General features: G+C 46.7%; 1 protein-coding gene across 1 annotated transcript in view; it reads right to left on the minus strand.

Annotated features, from left to right (window-relative positions):
- BICD2 (BICD cargo adaptor 2) overlaps window positions 1-6,012 on the minus strand; it is a 52,057-nt gene extending 46,045 nt beyond the window's left edge. The window contains exon 1 of the mRNA XM_052645438.1: window positions 5,653-6,012. Within this exon, the coding sequence (XP_052501398.1) occupies window positions 5,653-5,901 (249 nt within the window). The 5' untranslated portion in view covers window positions 5,902-6,012. The remainder of the gene's footprint in view (window positions 1-5,652) is intronic.
- Window positions 6,013-21,245: the final 15,233 nt, after the last annotated feature.

The following is a 21,245-nucleotide window of genomic DNA, read 5'->3' on the forward strand; positions in this document are numbered from 1 at the left end:
CATATTAAAAAGCAGAGACATCACCGCCAACAAAGGTCCGTCTAGTCAAAGATATGGTTTTTCCAGTAGTCATGTACGGATGTGAGAATTGGACCATAAAGATGGCTGAGCATTGAACTGATGCTTTCAAATTATGGTGCTGGAGAAGACTCTTTAGAGTCCCATAGACAACAAGGAGATCAAACCAGTCAATCTTAAAGGAAATCAACCCTGAATATTCATTGGAAGGAGGAATGCTGAAGTTGAAGCTCCAATATTTTGGCCACCTAATGGGAAGAGCCAACTCACTGGAAAAGACCTTGATGCTGGGAAAAACTGAAGGCAGGAGAAGGGGGCAACAGAGGATGAGATGGTTGGATGGAATCATCAACTTAATAGACATGAGTTTGAGCAAACTCCAGGAGACAGCAAAGGACAGGGAAGCCTGGCGTGCTACGGTCCATGGTGTCGCAAAGAGTCAGTCACAACTGAGGGACTGAACAACAGCAAAAGTAAATGAATAACTTTCTGAGTGAACTCCAGGAGTTGGTGATGGACAGGGAGGCCTGGCATGCTGCGATTCATGGGGTCGCAAGAGTCGGACATGACTGAGTGACTGAACTGAACTGACTCTCTAAAGAAGAAAGCAGTCTTCTCCTCCTTAATGCCATCAACTACCTGACGCTGGACTGTCCATTCAGCCACAAGTCCCTGACACCCACCCTGCTCCTACAGCCCCATCTGTCAGCCCACCTCCCTGGGCAGAGCAGAGGCAGAACCAAAAGGTTTGATGCCCAGGACAGCAGCTAGAAGGTCACACTGGGCACTTCTGGCTCTAGGGAATAGCTCAAGGGGCCACACTCCAAACATTAGACAATATGGGGCCTGAGGCCCAGGAGGGTCTCATTTAGCCTCTGCCCACTAGCCACTTTCACTTCACTAAGAAACCAAATCTTTCTTTACCTTCAATGTGTGTACCGGCCCTTTATCCAGTGCACAAATGTGGAGAAGCGGGTCTGACTGAGGAGTGGCTGCCCCAGGCTGACAAGGGTAAATTGAGCTCCCACTTCACAGGAAGGGGTTGGGCTCCCTGAGCAGAGAAGGCCCAGCGGGAGTCTTTGTCTGCCTTGCCACAGCTCTCTCTGAGGCAGCTGCTCAAACACAAGGAGCCTCAGCCACTACCTGCCTAAGTGCCCCAGGCACACTGGCCTGAGGGCAGAGCCATTCCTCTGGGGCCACATAGCTCCTGAGGGCCCAGGCAGGGTCCAGTCGACGCCTTGGAGCCAGAGTGTGCAAACCACAGCCCTTGACAGAACATGTAGCACCTCCTCGCCTGCCCAGCCAGAGCCACTCTCAGGCCTGGCCTCCCTCCTGCACCAGTTATGGAAAAGCAGCTCCTTCTAAGTGTGTCCATCCACCTGTCCAGAGCCACGGCCCCAAAACACTGCGGTACACAGCTGCTCACCGGCCATGGCCTGAAGGAAAACAGAATGCCAGGTGACATGAGAGTCTCTGGAGTTTTCAAAAGTAGAAGAGCCCTCAAGATTGCTTCACAATGCCACACCAGATACAAGCTCTACAGGCAGGAAAGTGGGGAGTGCCCAGCAACGTGGACACAATGGGCTACATGGTCACTGCCTTTGGATGCTGGAAGCTGCCTCTCCCAACTATCAGATCCCTGGGAGCAGGGCCGCCTCAGCACCTCCAGGGCTTCCTGGAACTTAACCTCTATCCCAAGTCAGGCTTCTTCACGCTAACAGCAGACTACCACATAGCTGGCCCTGAGAGGCCCAAAGGACTCCCAGAGCCTCCCAATCCCCAATGGCTCTCTGCTCCAAGTTTGAGGGTGGATTCACGTAAGTGGGATCCTCACAGGGTTTGGCCCAAATCAGGACTTTTCCTGCCCCAAGACAAACACTTGAGGAGGCTAAGCCTTGCACAGAGGATTCCCATTACCTTCCCTCCTCCGCAGGTATCCGCTCTCTTGGGGACGGGTTGCCTGGGCTCACAGTCTTGAGTCAAAGTCAACTTCTTGGTGCCTTGGTTTCCACAGCAGTACAACAGACATAACAGGGTAGTGACTCCAAAAGTCAGAATGAGGACTGCAAGAGTTGGTGGGGCACAGGGAGGCTAGAGCCACTCATCAATAGTGGTGAAGCCTGGGCAACAGCCCTCACATCATCCTCCTCTGGAGCCAGCTCATGGTTGGAACTTCTACAGACTTGGACAGGAACCTGGTGCCCAAGGACCACTTCCAACTTGGTCTGAGCTACTGGACCTTCCTCAGACACTCACACCCATCCCTACCTTGGTTTCCCCATCCTCTGAGAGAGAAAATTATGATACAAGAGAGATGGGAAGGAGAAAGCAAAGAGAACAAAGCAGCTGCTCTCACCAGCTTTGCCACAGTTCTTCATGCAGCTGCTGAGCCTACAGAATGAGAGGAATACCCAGGTGGGCTCACCTGGGAGCTAGGTTCAGACAAGTCCAGAGGAGGCTTTGAAAAGCATCCAAGCCTTGAAGGGCAGGCAGGACTTCCAAGATCCAAGACTGGGAAGAGGCAGGGATGGTGAGGGCCATGAAGGCAATCAGGAAGCAGGGGAGCAGGGCAGGCTGAGCCAGGCCAGAGGCTCAGGCTGCAGTCTAGGAGACGCAGTGGGGCCACTCCAGACCGCGCAAGGAGTAGAGATAAGGCGATGACAGGGACAGCAGGAAGGGTATCCAGGCTTGGGTGAGCTAGAGGGAAGGAAGAAGCTGAAGATACCAGCCAGCACACACTTACTGTGTGTGCTTACTGAGTAAGCACTTACTGTATGCCAGGCACCAGTCCCAGCCTGTGACAGGTTGCAGCTCACAAAATTCCACCCCTGGGTTCCCTGGGATGTAAGCAGACTGCACAGCCAAGATCCTGAGGTAGCACAGAAGCCAGCAAGGACGTCCAGACCTTGTCTTCCTGCTCTCTGGAAGCCGAACGAGGATGGGGCTGCGTCTGCACTAGGACCCCCACCACTGGCCCTCACATTCCAAAGAGCTACCCACTCCCGGTACCTAACTGAGCCCTGCAGGCAGCAACTGTCAGCCCAGCACCCCTGCCCTCCTCAAACTGCAGCTGAGAACACAGAGCAAGATGTTCCATGGCCACTAAGGACAGGAAACACCACATGGCTGACCAAACTTTATCTGATTCTCTTCCTCACCATGGTGGGGAAGGGACACAGCAGAACTTGGGACAGACAGGGCCCTTACTAAGCCAGGCTCAATCACTAGCAAAATGGGCCATTAGTACCCCTCCTCCCTAATACCATGGTGTCAGCAGGACATAGACACACACACACTTACCAAGCGAGAAAGGCTGCAGGGCCGGCACCACTGCCCCGCACAGGACACTCTTCAGGTCTGGTTGCAAACCAAGTCACCTGCGATAGGCCAGTCAGCTTTCCTCCCTCAAGACAATATTATCTACAAATGCTAAACAGGAATACAGGTACCTCTGTGGCACAACTTATTAATAACTGAACTCACTTTAGTTAAAGAAATAAAGCTTTAAAAAGAATGAAGATGGCTCATCTCTCTACAGGAGAAAAAAATTTTAAAAAGATCCAATAGATATTGTCTCCTTAAATCTTGATTTTTTTTTTCAAATTATTTTTATTTATTTAGCTGCACTGGCTCTTTTTGAAGCAGCATTTGGGATCTAGTTCCCTGATCAGGGATCAAACCTATGCCCCCTGCATTGAGGGAGAGGAGTCTTAGCCACTGGACCACCAAGGAAGTCCCTAAATCTTTATTTTTTAAAATAAGCGTTAATACTTTGAAGTATAACAATACAAAGGTTTAGAGAGGCTGACTGACTTTGAGTAAACTGATGTGAGCTTTCTGACAATACCTACTGAGGCTCTGATTGCACCTTCCTCTAGCTTCTGCTGAGACTTCCATCTGAACAGATTGAGGGGAGGGGCTGGGGAAGGCCAAGCTCCCTTCTGAAGTGTAGAGAAGGTGAACCTAAGATGCTCCCACTTCATTTTCTCAAGGCCCCTAAGCCTCCCTCCATCATTCCCCTGCCCCATATAGTAAGATGAGGCTTTTGCCAGAGGGATCACATATCACCCCTCTAGTAGATTTAGTGCCAGATAAGGCTGGCTTGGAGGAGGTATCAATACCTGCTGACATATACAAGACCTCAAGTTGAAGGAGCTACACAGCCATCCTCCTCGGGCACCCTTATCTGTCTTCTATAGGTACTAACAGGGAACTTGTTCCACCAAGCACAGATTTAAGTACCTTCATGCATAAACTCCCTTCACTATCAGAAGGGGACCTGACTGGTCTGCCGAGTGAGGCATGGAGGCTCAAAACACTCCAGGGACTTGCCTGAGGCCACCGGGAGCGGGCTGCTGGGAGGTGGGCAGCTGGAGAAGCAGCAAATGTGGTGGATCCCGAGACCAAGGGCCAAGAGCCCACCTGACAAGGGAAGAATCAAGTAGGGAAGGAGAAGACAGGCTGACAGACACTGACAGGCTAAATACAGACACTGACAGGCTAAATATCTGACACCTTCTCTAGCCTTTTAAAATATATCCCAGATGAACCCTTTCTGGGTGAGATGGTGCGGTGGGAGAAGGTTCATGCTCACAGCCCCATCACCAGTAAGGGGAAAGACCTGGGTCCAAACCTGAGTGTCAACTTCTCCCTCCCCACCTCTACAACAAGGCTGGGGAGTCAAGGACTGAGATAGGAAATGGTGTTTAAAATCATCTAAGAGAACTACTTCAGGGAAGGACTGCCCAGTTTTACCACTGCAAGATTTCTTGGTAGCCAAGTGGTCCAACCTGTTCATCCCAGAGTAAAAATATCACAGGAGAGATAAGGCTTCACCTGTGACAAAAATCCACAGACGTGTCCCTCAACTTTGGGAAAGGGCTTGGATGGGCAACTAAGACAGGAAGTGGACACAACACTGTATCCATGAGAAGTAACGATCAGGGTGATCAGAGAGCCGAGCATGGAGAGGCCTGTGGGATACCCTGGCCAGCTGTGATGGCCACATGCAAGCCAAGTCCCCAACTTGACCCTTTCCTGGTGTCCCGGCGCTCACAAAAGACGCTGAAACCGCTGAAGGCAGCTGCGCCCAGAGACAGGAGATGCTGTACATAGAAATGATGGAGACACATGCCTGGTGTTTTCCAGCCGGCCACCTGCATGCATCCCACGTCCCCATCCCCCCTACCCGAAAAGTCAAACACCGCAGAGGACACCATCCCCACCACGCCCGAGACCTGCCATCAAGAGCAGAAAGGCTGACCACCAGGCTCCACCGCAGCCCTTGACGCGGAGGCCAGGGTTTCTAGAACCCAAATCGCCCACAGCACCTAAGGCCCGTCATCCACCGCAGGGCCGCCTCCGGGACGGCCAAGCAACACTGACTCCGGGTGCCCCGGTGCAGGTCTGGTCGGCGCGGGGTCAGCAGTCGGCTAGTGGTCGACCTAACTCGGGGAAAGGGGTCAGTTTGGCCTGGGTCGGCGGCTGCCTCGGGGGTCGCCTTCTTGGCTCGGGTCAAGGGCCGATTCTGGGGTCGGTGCGGAGGTCAGTTCGATGGGATGAGGGATCCGGGTCCGGAGTCGGAAACGGCCGGGGGGCGCGGAGGGCGTGGCGCCAGCCGCCCTTGCTCCTTACCTCCTTGAGCTGCTCCATCTCGCCGCGGATGGCCTCGTAGTCCACCTCGAGTTCTTCGAACTGCAGTTTGAGTTGGTGCTTCTCTTCGAGGACTGCCAGCCCGTACTCGGCCGCCTGGATCTTCTCACGCGTGGTCTCGGCCAGCTCGTGCGACAGCCGCTTCACCTCCGCTCGCAGCCACTCCGGCTGCGCCTCCATCACGAGCCGCGCGTACTCTTCTTCCTCGGACGGCGCGGACATGGTGGCCATGGCCCGAGTCGCACCACTCGCTCCGTCGGAGGCTCAGACCAGACTCCTGTCCGCCGCCGCCGCCGCCGCCCCGCCCGACGGCAACCCGGCCACAGCAGCCGCCACCGCCACCGCCGCCGTCGCCGCCGCGCAGCCGCAGTGAGCCCGCGGTCGCGCGGGGCACTCTGGGGGCCATAGTCCCGCCCGCGGCAACTACAAGGCCGGTCGTGCCCCGCGCCCGTCTTCCCCCGCCCGTGATTGGCCCGGGCCCCGTTCCGGGCGGCCCCTTCCAATTCGGTAGCCTTCGCCGCCGCCGCGCGGAGCATTGTGGGGGTCGTGGTCCAGTCGCCGCGCCGACTACAAGGCCCGTAGTTCCCCACGCCCTCCCGCCCCCGCCGGTGATTGGCCGGCGCGTCCGCCGTCGCGGAGCCGGAAACTGGTGTTTTCCGCTGCCAGCCCCCGGGCGTGGGAGGCGGGGGTCGGTGCTTAGGTGGGTCGCTGGGGAGGGTACACACTGCGCTGGGCAGGAGCTGGGTGGAGCGGCCCACCGGTATATACCAGAGGTGGAGCGCCCGGAGCGTCGGGAGAACCGCGGGACGGGTGGCGGTGAGGATTGTAACCTGCTGGTTCGGGCCTTATCCAGTGGGAGAAATGGTCAAACCACTAGCAGAAGAGGCGCCTTGCATCCAGCTAAATACGAAATGCCGCGTGCGTTTTTCCTAAGAATTAGGCATCTCCATTCGCTCTACAGTGATCCTATTCAGGACCGTCGACACGAACGCGGCCTCGACTCCAGCATAGCGTCCCTGTGCTTGTAGCACGGTTCCAGCCCAGGACCTGGTCCTGGGTCACTCAAATGGCAGTCCTGTCTTTACTCTGCTCTTTGTCTTCATGACCTTGACCTTTCTGAGGCGTGCAAGCCAGAGATTTACACACGGATGCATCCCCCAGGGTTAGAGTAGGTTATGCACTTTGGCTGGAATATCATGAGATGGTGCTAAATTTTCAAAGAATTCTATCAGGAAGCTCGCAAACCCATCGCCCAGATGCTGCTGGGCACTCCTTTGTAATCACTATCCTCTGAGAAGACAATTTACACTTTACAGAGAGTCCATCACTCCTCAAGCTGTTTTAATATTTTGTTGCGGTAGATTTGATTTATAATATTTCAGGTGTACAAAATAGTGATTAACAATTTTTAAAAATTATACTCCATTTTAGTTATACAATATTGGCTATATTCCTTGTGCCCTACAATATATTGTAGCTTTATTTTATACATAGTGGTTTATATCTCTTGATCCCTTACCCCTATCCTGCCCCTCCCCATTTCCTTTTCCCCACTAGTAACCACTGCTGCTGCTGCTAAGTCACATCAGTCCTATCCGACTCTGTGCGACCCCACAGACGGCAGCCCACCAGGCTCCTCTGTCCCTGGGATTCTCCAGGCAAGAACCACTAGTTTGTTCTCTTTATCTGTGAGTGTTTTCTTTGTTGTTATATTCACTAGTTTGTTTTGTTTTTTAGTTTCCACAGAAAAGTTAGTTATACAGTATTTGTCTTTCTTTGTGTCATTTCACTTAGCATAATATCTTATAGGTCTATCCATGTTGTTGCAAGTGGCAAAATTTTTTTTTTTTTAATGACAGTACTGTTTCATACCACATAGTCTTTATCCATTTATCTGTTGTTAAATATTTACGCTGTTTCCATATCTTGGCTACTTTAAATAATGCTGCTATGAACATTGGGTGGAGAAGGAAATGGCAACCCACTCCAGTACTCTTGCCTAGAGAATTCCGTGGAGAGAGGAGCCTGGTCAGCTGCTGTCCATGGGGTTGCACAGAGTCAGACACGACTGAAGCGACTTAACATGTATGCATGCATGCATTGTAGAAGGAAATGGCAACCCACTCCAGTATCCTTCCCTGGAGAATCCCAGGGACAGAGGAGCCTAGTGGGCTGCCGTCTATGGGGCCTCACAGAGTTGGACACGACTGAAGCAAATTAGCAGCGGCGGCGGCATGAACATTGGGGTGAATTGTATCTTTTTGAGTTAGTGTTTTCACTTTCTTTGGATATAAAACCAGGAGTGGAATTAATGGATCATATACTAGTTCTTTTTATTTTTTGGTTTTTTGAAGAACCTCCATACTGTTTTTCCACAGGGGCTGCACCAATTTACGTTCCCACCAACAATTTACAAGAGTTCCCTTTTCTCTATATACTGACCAACATTTGTTGTTTGTAGTCTTGATGATAGCGACTCTTTGCAACCCTGTGGCCTGTAGCCTGCCAGGCTTCTCTGTCCATGGGATTCTCCAGGCAAGAATACTGGAGTGGGTTGCCTCCCGGGGATCTTCCTAACCCAGGGATCTAAATCCACATTTTTTATCTCTCCTATATTGGAAGGTGGGTTCTTTACCACTAGTGCCACCTGGGAAGCCCATTCTTACAGGTGTGAGATGATAGCTTATTAAGGTTTTGATTTGCATTTCTCTAATAATTAACAGTGTTGAGCATCTTTTCATGTGCCTATTAGCCATCCACATGTCTTTCTTGAAAAAATATCTGTTCAGGTTTCCAGCCCATTTTTTAATTGTATTGTTTGGTTTTTTGATATTGACTTATATGAGCTCCTCAAACTTTTAGCTGACTAGTTTTCATTGATATTTCTTGCCTAAAGAAATTAGATTATTAACCAAACTATTCTATTTCCCTCATTCCTGTTCCACTTACTAACTTTGTACTTTAGAGAAGATATTTCATTCGTTAATGGTATGAATCTGTGGATTCTCATTTTACTTAATGAGTTATAATCCGTTATCCTCCATATTCACTTAGATGCTCAGATGTGGCAGATCTGGCTAGTGGAAGCTGCTCGGTTGAGTCTGTATCCTTTCAACATGTCATGATTTTTGAGAATTTTCTTTGATTATAGCAAAGTTGTTTCAGGATCATCTTATACTCTGTGTCCCAGACCTGGAATCAGCCATTTCTCTAAGGAGCCTTTATTCCTTTTAGTGGTTTAGTGGTTTATTTGTCTGAGGAGAATATGTCATAATTTTATTCATGAAATTAAAAAATTACTTTCACGGCATTCAACTACAGTAGCAGTATGATGCCCAAACAGCCAGTCTGTCCTGGTCTTAGGAGTCCCAAGTCCTGAAAAGCCCTAAGGCCTGTGCTCACCAGTCAGTCTAAGTGGGAGAGATGATTGGGAAGAGAAGTGAGGAGGAACAAGCCTTGTTTGAGTGAGATTAACATAAGATGAAAGACTGATACCCTGGTGGCTCAGAGGTTACTCGGGTTCAATCCCTGGGTGGGGAAGATCCCCTGGAGAAGGAAATGGCAACTCACTCCAGTACTCTTGCCTGGAGAATCTCATGGAGGGAGGAGCCTGGTAGGCTACAGTCCAAGGGGTCGCAAAGAGTTGGACACGACTGAGTGACTTCACTTTCACTTCACTTTGACCCAAGCTGTCCAAACTCCAAACCCCTACCCAACTCCACACCTTCATATGAGGCTGGCCTGAGGGAGGGAGAGAATAAAAGGTGGGAATCTGGTGCAGGAATTGACAACAAAGCTTAGGGTGGCAGTAGAAGGGGACAGGCAAAGACTCTTACAGGTACTGGGGACAGAGTGCCTGTCCCTGGAAGAGTCATGATATGTAACAATATCGGGGGGGTAGGCATCAGAAGAAGATTCCCTGCAGAGGTGACACCCAGGTGGAGACCCAGAAAGTATACAGGAAGTGGCCTGTCAGGCTGGTGGAATAGGGGATTGACAAAGATAAGAGAGGTGGGGCCACTGCTTGTTGGGCTCCAACTGGGTCTCCAGCATTGCCAGATACTTTATCTCCATTATCTCTCTGAATGCTCCCAACACCCCAGGGTGTGGGATTTTGCCCCCCTAGTAGCTCAGACGGTAAAGCGTCTGTCTGCAATGCAGGAGACCCGGGTTCGATCCCTGGGTTGGGAAGATCCCCTGGAGAAAGAAATGACAGCCCACTCCAGTATTCTTGCCTGGAAAATCCCATGGATCGTGGAGCCTGGTAGGCTACCGTCCATGAGGTCACAAAGACTAGGACATGACTGAGCTACTTGACTTACAAATGAGAAACGAAGCTCAGGATAAAAGCCTCAGTGTCACCTTTGACGATTTGTCAATCTCTAAGCAAATGACAGACCCAGAACTTGCCTTGCCCTCCTACCTTCCTGACTGTTCCCTCTCTGAGCACTAGCATGCATCTCTGGATGAGCTGCTCTGCTTTCTTTAATCTAGCCTCAGGTGATCTCCTCTGGAATCCTAACATCTTCTACTTGTTGGAGGTTTTAGTTCTTCAAAGAACTCAAATATATTGTCATGTGTATCTGCCTTGAGGTAGAACCAGGAACCTGCTCAAGGCAAAACTGTTGTTTCTTGGCTGCTCCTCTCTCATGTCTGTATCTCCTCCTTTCCCTGGTTAGCAGATGTTCAAATCTGAAGGAAGGTCTATTCCCTACAAGAAGTGGAGGATTCAAAATGTTCTGTGCCCAGGAGACCCATGGGGTCAGCAAATCTTGGAACTCAGATTGGGACTTGAACCCATAGTTTTTTAATTGAGGTCACACACAGGACTTAATGAAGTTCAGGTTCCTGACATCTTATCACAGAAAAAATTCAGTGAGAGACAAAGTGATAGATAAGAAGTGGTTTTATTTAGAGAGAAATACACTCCAGAGACAGAGTGAGGGCCATCTCAGAAGGCAAGAGTGGCACCAGGGTATGGGGGTTATCAGTTTTTGTAGGGGTGGGTAAATTCATAAGCTCATAAGTGGGAAGAGTATTCCAGCTATTTTGGGGAAAGGGTAGGTATTTCCAGGTTGTGGGCCTTGACACTTATTTTTAACTTTCTGGTCAGTCTTGGAACTGTCATGGTGCCTTTGTATGTGTTCTTTAGCTTGCTAATGTATAAACAGTTGAGAGATGGAGTCAGTTCAGTTGCTCAATCATGTACAACTCTGCGACCCCATGGACAGCAGTATGCCAGGCCTCCCTGTCCATCACCAATTCCCAGAGTTTACTCAAACTTATGTCCATTGAGTCAGTGATGCCATCCAACCATCTCATCCTGTGTCGTCCTCTGCTGCCTTCAATTTTTCGCAGCGTCAGGGTCTTTTCAAACGAGTCAGTTCTTCGCATCACGTGGCTGAAGTATTGGAGTTTCAGCTTTAATATCAGTCCTTCCAATGAATATTCAGGACTGATTTCCTTTAGAATGGACTGGTTGGATCTCCTTGCTGTCCAAGGGACTCTCAAGAGTCTCCTCCAACACCACAGTTCAAAAGCATCAATTCTTCGGTGCTCAGTTTTCTTTAGAGTCCAACTCTCACATCCATACGTGACCACTGGAAGAACCATAGCCTTGACGAGACGGACCTTTGTTGACAAGGTAATGTCTCTGTTTTTTAATGTGCTGTCTAGGTTGGTCATAACTTTTCTTCCAAGGAGTAAGTGTCTTTTAATTTCATGGCTGCAATCACCATCTGCAGTGATTTTGGAGAGAAGGAGTATTTCCTGCCATATCTGTAAAGAAAGATGTCCAGCCCTCCAAATGTGGACTTCTGAGCCCTGAGGGCACTCAGGAAGGAGAACAATACTTGTGACCTGGCAGCCACTAGACTGCAGCACTCCCTACAGTAAGCACTGAGGAACTTAGACTGAAAAAATGGCTTAGATGCGCATGAAAGGAAAGATTTCAGTGAGCCCAGACTCTTGCATCTTCCCACACATAGAAAAGTGCTAAATTTCTTAACTTGAGATATTTGGTTTTCTTTAATTCACAAAAATACTTTCCACGTTCAGACTACCTGTCCTTTGTTGCAAACTTCTAAATAACCTGACTCCCCCTCTCCTCAACCCCACCCCACCCCTACCTCCTTAGAGCAGTTCTCTCAGGGTTACTTGAGATGCTGTCTCCCAGGCCTGAAGTCCTAAAAATTCCCACCAAACAAAACATGTCTCAGCTTTTAGGTTGTGATTATTTTTTAAGTGCACACAATGAGTATATAATGAGCCTCAAGGTCTAGTGGAATTCAACTTGTCCACCATCTTGGATCTTTTGGTTCTAATCAGTTTATGTTGTACGCTCAGGCTATAGCATTCTTTTATTTTTAAAAAATATTTATTTGGCTACATTGGGTCTTCGTGTTGTGGCATACAGGATTTTCATCACAGCATGCAGACTCTTCGTTGTGGTTTGTGGGCATCTCTAGTTATGGCACATAGGTTTCTCTAGTTGAGGCATGTGGCCTTCGTTGCCCCATGACATATGGGACCTTAGTTCCCTGACCACGGATCAAGCCCATGTCCCCTGCATTGGAAGGCAGATTCTTAACCACTGGACAAACACGGAGGTCCCTGTGTCATTCTTTTAAAGGTCGTACCCTGCCCTCTTCTCTATTGGTTCAGGTACTGCCTTCTTTCAAAAGTATTTGGTGATTTTCTTTTTAGATATCTTTCTAATATTTATTTCTAATGTAATTCTGTTGTAGTCTGAGAATATACTTTGTATTATGTAAATTATTTTAAATTTAAATTGTTTTATAGCCCAGATATGGTCTGTCTTGGTAATCATTCCATGTGCACTTGAAAAAAATACATATTCTGCTCTTCTTGGGTGGAGTATTTTCTTAATAGCAATTAGGTCATTGATAATATTTTCAAGTCTTGTTCAAGTCTTCTCTGTCTTTCCTGATTTTTCTGCCTACTCATCCTTTCAGTTGTTCAGAGGAGTGTTGGAATCTCTTGTGATTTGTCTATTTCTCCTTGCAGATTTCAACCTGGTATAATTTATTCCTGAAGAACTTTAAAAAAATATGTCCTATACTACAAATCTACTGAAGGTGAATTCTTCACTAGGTCTAAGAAAGTGTTTTGCCTTAGTTTTCTAAAAATTTTCTGACTAGATTTCTGTATATGTAGGTTTACAGCCCCACACTTAGACCCCAGTCCTTTTAAAATGTTATTGCACTACTTACATTGCTGGCTTACATTGCTCCTGAGGAGAAGTTCATTATCATTCTTATCATTGTTGTTGTGACATAACATGCCTCTTGAGAAACCTGTCTGCAGGTCAGGAAGCAACAGTTAGAACTAGACACGAAACAACAGACTGATTCCAAATAGGAAAAGGAGTACATCAAGGCTGTATATTGTCACCCTGCTTATTTAACTTCTATGCAGAGTACATCATGAGAAACGCTGGGCTGAAAGAAGCACAAGCTGGAATCAAGATTGCCAGGAGAAATATCAATAACCTCAGATATGCAGATGACACCACCCTTATGGCAGAAAGTAAAAAGGAACTAAAAAGCCTCTTGATGAAAGGGAAAGTGGAGAGTGAAAAAGTTGGCTTAAAGCTCACCATTTAGAAAACGAAGATCATGGCATCTGGTCCCATCACTTCATGGGAAATAGATGGAGAAACAGTGCAAACAGTGTCAGACTTCATTTTGGGGGGCTCCAAAATCACTGCAGATGGTGATTGCAGCCATGAAATTAAAAGACGCTTACTCCTTGGAAGAGAAGTTATGACCAACCTAGACAGCATAACGAAAAGCAGAGGCATTACTTTGCCAGCAAAGGTCCATCTAGTCAAGGCTATGGTTTTTCCAGTAGTCATGTATGGCTGTGAGAGTTGGACTATGAAGTAGGCTGAGTGCAAAAGAATTGATGCTTTTGAACTGTGGTGTTGGAGGCAACTCTTGAGAGTCCCTTGGACTGCAAGGAGATCCAACCAGTCCATTCTAAAGGAGATCAGTCTTGGGTGTTCTTTGGAGGGACTGATGCTAAAGCTGAAATTCCAGTACTTTGGACACCTCATGCGAAGAGCTGACTCATTGGAAAAGACTCTGATGCTGGGAGGGGGTTGGGGACAGGAGGAGAAGGGGACAATAGAGGATGAGATGGCTGGATGGCATCACTGACTCAATGGACGTGAGTTGCAGTGAACTCTGGGAGTTGGTGATGGACAGGGAGGCCTGGCGTGCTGCAATTCATGGGGTCACAAAGAGTCGACAGGACTGAGCGACTGAACTGAACTAAACTGAACATGCTTTTTTGTCCTGGCTACTTTTAAGATTACTCTTTATCATAGATTGAGGCAATCCAATTATAACATGCCTTGGAGCTGTTTTTCCCTTCTCTCTCTTTCTGTCTCTCTTTGTGCTTGGGGCTGATTTGGTTTCTTGGGCTTGCATGTTTAGAGCTGAGTTTGAGGCTGGGTATGCATATAGGATGTTTAGCAGTATTCCTGGCTTCTACCCACTAGATTCCAGTATAACTCTACTCTTGTGACCAGCAAAATGACTCCAGACATTGCCATATTTCCTCAAGGGCAGAATCATCCCCAGCTGAGCACTACTGGTTTGGATTTTTTTTTATTAGGATTTGGGGAATTGGGGGATGTTATTTTTTCAATAACGTTCCCCTTCTCTCTTTCTCCCACAGGGATTCCCATTACATCTGTTTTAGTCTAACTGAATTTGTCCCACAGCTCACTGGTGATTCATTAGTTTTTTCAATCTTTGTTCTTTGTGTTTCACTTTGGATAGTTTCTGTTGCTGTTTCTTCAAGTTGACCCATCTTTTCTTCTTCATTGTCTAATCTGCTATTAATCTTATCCAGTATTTTTACTTTCAGAAATTGTATTTGCATTTCAGTAGCTTGATTTTGGTGTTTTTCATATTCTCCTTATCCCTAATAACCTGTGCAATCTTTCTTGAACAGTGAACATGAAATACAGCTGTGATAATTATTCCAATTTCCTTATCTGATAATCCTAATGACTGTATTATTTCTGGGTTTATTTGTATTAGTTGATTTTCTTCTTCTCATTATGGGTCAGATTTTGCTAACATTTTGCCTGCCAGACACTCTGAGTTTTACCTTTTGGGTGCTGGCTGATTTGGATTCTTATGAACATTAGTGAGTGCCTTGTACTGCAAGGAGATCCAACCAGTCCATCCTAAAGGAAATCAGTCCTGAATATTCATTGGAAGGACTGAAGTTAAAGCTGAAACTCCAATACTTTGGCCACCTGATGCCAAGAACTGACTCATGTGAAAAGATCCTGATGCTAGGAAAGATTGAAGGCAGGAGGAAAAGGGAACGACAGAGGATGAGATAGTTGGATGGCATCACCGACTCAATGGACATGAGTTTGAGTAAACTCCGGGAGTTAGTGATGGACAGGGAGGCCTGGCATGCTGCAGTTCATGGGATCGCAGAGTCGGACACAACTGAGCGACTGAACTGAACTGAACATGAGTGAACATTGTTTTGGCATACAGCTAAATTACTTGGAAACAGATCTTTCAAGGCTTGCTTTTGAGAGGTGTTATGTAGGACCATGAAATGGAGCAAGACCGTGTGGGACTCTCCCTGGTACAAATACCTTATATGTCCCCCATTTGTTATTTGATTAAAAAAGACTTCAGCCTTCTTTCCTCATTAATTCTAAAGAGCAGATTCAAATAGATTCAAAGCTAATCAGGCAAGGGAGATAATGCAGAAAGAAAGGTGGAGCAGTCAGGAATCAATAGTGTAGCCTTGGGGTAGGTTCTGGTTCCTCACAATGAATATACATAATAATATCTTTTGAGTTCTTCAGAAGAACTGAGGCCCCCACCCAGGTGGAGCATGGTAGTTTAGTTCAGTTGCTCAGTCATGTCAGACTCTGTGACTGCAACACGCCAGGCTTCCCTGTCCATCAAAAACTCCCGGAGCTTGCTCAAACTCATGTCCATAGAGTTGGTGATGCCATCCAACCATTCCATCCTATGTGATACCCTTCTCCTCCTGCCTTCCATATTTCCCAGCATCAGGGTCTTTTCCAAGGAGTAAATTCTTCCTACCAGGTGGCCAAAGTATTGCAGTTTCAGCTTCAGCATCAGACCTTCCAGTGAATATTTAGGACTGATTTCCTTTAGGACTGACTAGTTTGATCTCCTTAAGATGGGCTTGATAAAGGACAGAAATGGTCTGGACCTAACAGAAGCAGAAGATATTAAGAAGAGTTGGCAAGAATACATGGAAGAACTGTACAAAAAAGATCTTCACAACCCAGATAATCATGATGGTGTGATCACTAATCTAGAGCCAGACATCTTGGAATGTTAAGTCAAGTGGGCCTTAGAAAGCATCACTATGAACAAAGCTAGTGGATGTGATGGGATTCCAGTTGAGCTGTTTAAAATCCTGAGAGATGATGCTGTGAAAGTGCTGCACTCAATATGCCAGCAAATTTGGAAAACTCAGCAGTGGCCACAGGACTGGAAAAGGTCAGTTTTCATTCCAATCCCAGAGAAAGGCAATGCCAAAGAATGCTCAAACTATTGCACAATTGCACTCATCTCACATGCTAGTAAAGTAATGCTCAAAATTCTCCAAGCCAGACTTCACCAATACGTGAACCGTGAACTCCCTGATGTTCAAGCTGGTTTTAGAAAAGGCAGAGGAACCAGAGATCAAATTGCCAACATCCGCTGGATCATGGAAAAAGCAAGAGAGATCCAGAAAAACATCTATTTCTGCTTTGTTGACTATGCCAAAGCCTTTGACTGTGTGGATCACAACAAACTGTGGAAAATTCTGAAAGAGATGGGAATACCAGAGCACCTGACCTGCCTCTTAAGAAATCTGTATGCAGGCCAGGAAGCAACAGTTAGAACAGGACATGGAACAACAGACTGGTTCCAAATAGGAAAAGGAGTACGTCAAGGCTGTATATTGTCACCCTGCTTATTTAACTTCTATGCAGAGTACATCATGAGAAACGCTGGACTGGAAGAAACACAAGCTGGAATCAAGATTGCCAGGAGAAATCTCAATAACCTCAGATATGCAGATGACACCACCCTTATGGCAGAAAGTGAAGAGGAACTAAAAAGCCTCTTGATGAAAGTGAAAGTGGAGAGTGAAAAAGTTGGCTTAAAGCTCAACATTCAGAAAAAGAAGATCATGGCATCTGGTCCCATCACTTCATGGGAAATAGATGGGGAAACAGTGGAAACAGTGTCAGACTTTATTTTTGGGGGCTCCAAAATCACTGCAGATGGTGACTGCAGCCATGAAATTAAAAGACGCTTACTGTTTGGAAGAAAAGTGATGACCAACCTAGATAGTATATTCAAAAGCAGAGACATTACTTTGCCGACTAAGGTCTGTCTAGTCAAGGCTATGGTTTTTCCTGTGGTCATGTATGGGTGTGAGAGTTGGACTGTGAAGAAGGCTGAGCATCGAAGAATTGATGCCTTTGAACCGTGGTGTTGGAGAAGACTCTTGAAAGTCCCTTGGACTGCAAGGAGATCAGCCCTGGGATTTCTTTGGAAGGAATGATGCTAAAGCTGAAACTCCAGTACTTTGGCCACCTCATGCGAACAGTTGACTCATTGGAAAAGACTCTGATGCTGGGAGGGATTGGGGGCAGGTGGAGAAGTGGACGACTGCCTGAAGCCAGTGTGAGGAATCCCACCCGTGACAAGGTCATGAGGAAGGAAGCTGACATATGCAAGGCGTGCTCAGACTTCAGGGGCCCCTCTGGAAATTCCTAAGCATGTACCCCAACAAAAAATCTGCCGGCTTTTGTGCTCTGCTTTTCCACTTTTCTGATATTCTCTGGAAAAAAGTCAATTCAGGGCTTTAGTCTTCTGCATTTGAAAGGGATGTTTCAGTTAAACCCCTCTGATAGCTCTCTAGCTTGCCTAACAGGTTCCCCAGACCTCTTACAGCTTGTGAATTGCTTACAACCCCCCAACCGAGAGAGGCACAAAGCTTAAAAGCATCTTAAAGATACAGAGCCTTTTCTAAAGAGTTAAAAATTATATTGGTAGAGGGTTTTCACTGTTGATTCAATGACTGCTGCCAGGCCTCCATATTCTTTATCTTTTAGGCACCTGGGAGGATGTTAATCAATGTAAACGGGATATGGAAAAGGATATATAGTAGTTTTGATGTTAGCATCACTAGACTTTTGAGTTAATTACTTTTTGTTATATATCACTGCACTCCTCCTGTATCCTTGCTATGTAAGAATGTAACTTTATTTAGTGCTTTCTGAGAGTGGCACCAGACCTTGGGAAGATCAACACAAATAAGTCTTCTGGTTGACAAACCCTTATCAGAAAAAAGGCTGTAAAATGTTAATTGGCCCTTTTGGCTGGAAGATGATGTAAATTACCTAAGACTTGTGTATACAATTAGGTATGCAGAGAGAAAAGCCTGGTTTTGATAAGAGTCTGGACTCTAACGCTGCATAACTTTGTGTTACCCATTGATCTCCATGTTTTATCACAAGTATAAAAGGCCTTCTAAACAATAGAGGACGGAGCTAGTTACTGGACTGGTTTCCCCCGTGTCTCTCTCTCTTTCCTCTCCTCTTCACTCTAATTTCAGGCTGAATTCCCATCTGGGGCGTGGAGGCTTGCCAAGTCTACTTACTTGCCCTGGCTGTTAAGACCCACGCGAAAGGGAGCCTAAGGTGAGGCACCCTTAGATATTAAAGCGAGCGCAGGTGGCCCAACATAGATGGTGCAAATTCCTTGTCTGGAATTTTATTGGTCTTCCGTGTAATCCAAGTTATTCAGCCCTCTTCCTCCACTTAATTTTCCTACTACACTATTCTTTCTTAATCTAATCTTATATCAATCAATAAATAAGTTTTTCTCACGCCAACGCCATCCAATCTTCAAATTCCCTGGATCCACCAGGGCTGGACCCCAGCAGACAATAGATGATGAGATGGCTGGATGGCATCACGCAATCGATGGACATGAGTCTGAGTGAACTCCGGGAGGTGGTGATGGACAGGGAGGCCTGGCGTGCTGCAAAGAGTCAGACACGACTGAGCGACTGAACTGAACTGAACTGAACTGAACTGAACCGCAGTCCAAGGAACTCTCAAGAGTTTTCTCCAACACCACGGTTCAAAAGCATCAATTCTTTGGTGCTCAGCTTTCTTTATAGTCCAACTCTCACATCCATACATGACTACTGGAAAAACCGTAGCTTTGACTAGATGGATCTTTGTTGGCAAAGTAATGTCTCTGCTTTTTAATATGTTATCTAGGTTTGTCATAACTTTTCTTCCAAGGAACAAGCATCTTTTAATTTCATGGCTGCAGTCACCATCTGCAGTGATTTTGGAGCCCCCAAAAATAAAGCCAGCCACTGTTTCCACTGCTGCCCCATCTATTTCCCATGAAGTGATGGGACCAGATGCCATGATCTTAGTGTTTTGAATGTTGAGTTTTAACCCAGCTTTTTCACTCTCCTCTTGCACTTTCATCAAGAGGTTCTCCAGTTCCTCTTCGCTTTCTGCCATAAGGGTGGTGTCATCTGCATATCAGGTTATTGATATTTCTCCTGGCAATCTTGATTCCAGTTTGTGCTTCATTCAGCCCAGCGTTTCTCATGATGTACTCTGCATATAAGTTAAATAAGCAGGGTGACAATATACAACTTTGATATACTCCTTTCCAAATTTTGAACCAGTCTGTTGTTCCATGTCTGTTTCTAACTGTTGCTTCTTGATCTGCATACAGATTTTTCAGGAGGCAGATTAGGTGGTCTGGTATTCCCATGTCTTGAAGAATTTTCCACAGTTTGTTGTGATCCACATAGTCAAAGGCTTTGGCATAATCAATAAAGCAGAAGTAGATGTTTTTCTGGAATTCTCTTGCTTTTTCAATGATCCAGCAGATGTTGGCAATTTGATCTCTGGTTCCTCTGCCTTTTCTAAATCCAATTTAAACGTGGAAGTTCACGGTTCACGTACTATTGACGCCTGGCTTAGAGAATTTTGAGCATTACTTTGCTAGCATGTGAGATGAGTGCAATTGTGCAGTAGTTTGGACATTCTTTGGCATTGCCTTTCTTTGGGATTGGAATGAAAACTGAGCATGGTAACCTCAGGCTAAACACAAGATTCCTGGAACAGTGCCTCGTTACCTCACCACCAACCAGTCAGAAGAAAGTCCCACACCCTGCAACCCTCACCCCAAATTTTGCCTATAAAACTTCTTCCTGAAAACCGTCAGAGAGTTCAGGGATTTTGAGCATTAGCCACACATTCTCCTTGCTTGGCCTTGCAATAAAGTTTTCCCTGCTCTAAACACCAATGTTGTGGCTTGTTTGGCCTCACTGTAAGGCACAAGAACTTGCATTTGGTAACAGTCAGAGCAACCTTTGTTCTACGGCTGATTCCACTATACCACTGAGGAAATACCCCCCTGAGTACTCCATCTGATGGCCTGAGTATTGCCGTGGTTTGTCTTGACTGGTAGAGCAGGAAATAGTCCCAGCCTTGCAAAGATCTGGTGATTGTTCTCTCACTTCTCACTCGTGGTTCCTTCCCTAGCCTTGAGTGCCACCTCCAGACTCACACACTGCTAGATACTCAGTACTCTAAGGGGACCTTCGGAAATGCCCTTTCTCCATGTAGTTCTCTCCTTTCCAGCACCCTGCTCTGTGAACTCTAGTGACCTGGCTCTCCTCAGACTCTCAGTTCCTTGTCCTCAACTTACCTGGCCCACCTGTTCCCCCTGCAGTCACCTCTTCCCACTGCACCCTGGATGATTATTCCAGGTGGTGAGCTGGGGACAGTGATAGCTCTCTCCTAATTTGCCTCTCCTCTCAGGGGTCACTGTCCCTCACCTCTGAGAGCTAATATTAGAAAATAATTGTTTCATATACTTCATCTGTTTCTGTGTTACTCCATCTTAGAAAGAGAAATAATTCTTTAAACACTTAATTTTAGCTTTAATTTCTATATTGTTTTTCAAAAGTTTTCAATTTCTGCTTTTAAAAGTGTTTTCAGAGATTAGCTGCTAAGCACACTTTAAAAATAATTTTCTATTTAAAAAATCTGACAGCTTTAGTTCAGTTCAGTTCAGTCACTCAGTCGTGTCCAAATCTTCGCGACCCCATGAATTGCAGCACGCCAGGCCTCCCTGTCCATCACCAACTCCGGGAGTTCACTCAGACTCACGTTCATCGAGTCAGTGATGCCATCCAGCCATCTCATCCTCTGTCGTCCCCTGCTCCTCCTGCCCCCAACCCCTCCCAGCATCAGAGTCTTTTCCAATGAGTCAATTCTTTGCATGAGGTGGCCAAAGTATTGGAGTTTCTCATGATGTACTCTGCATATAAGTTACTAAGCAGAGTGACAATATACAGCCTTAACGTACTCCTTTTCCTAGTTGGAACCAGACAGCTTTAGTATTTTTGTATAAATGCCAAAAAACAGGAGGCGAGTATCTAATTAGGATTTGATATTCCTTAGTGCAGCAGATCAAATTGCCAACATCCCGCTGGATCATGGA

This window comes from Budorcas taxicolor, chromosome 8, assembly GCF_023091745.1.
Source record: "Budorcas taxicolor isolate Tak-1 chromosome 8, Takin1.1, whole genome shotgun sequence".
NCBI classification, from domain to species: Eukaryota; Metazoa; Chordata; class Mammalia; order Artiodactyla; family Bovidae; genus Budorcas; species Budorcas taxicolor.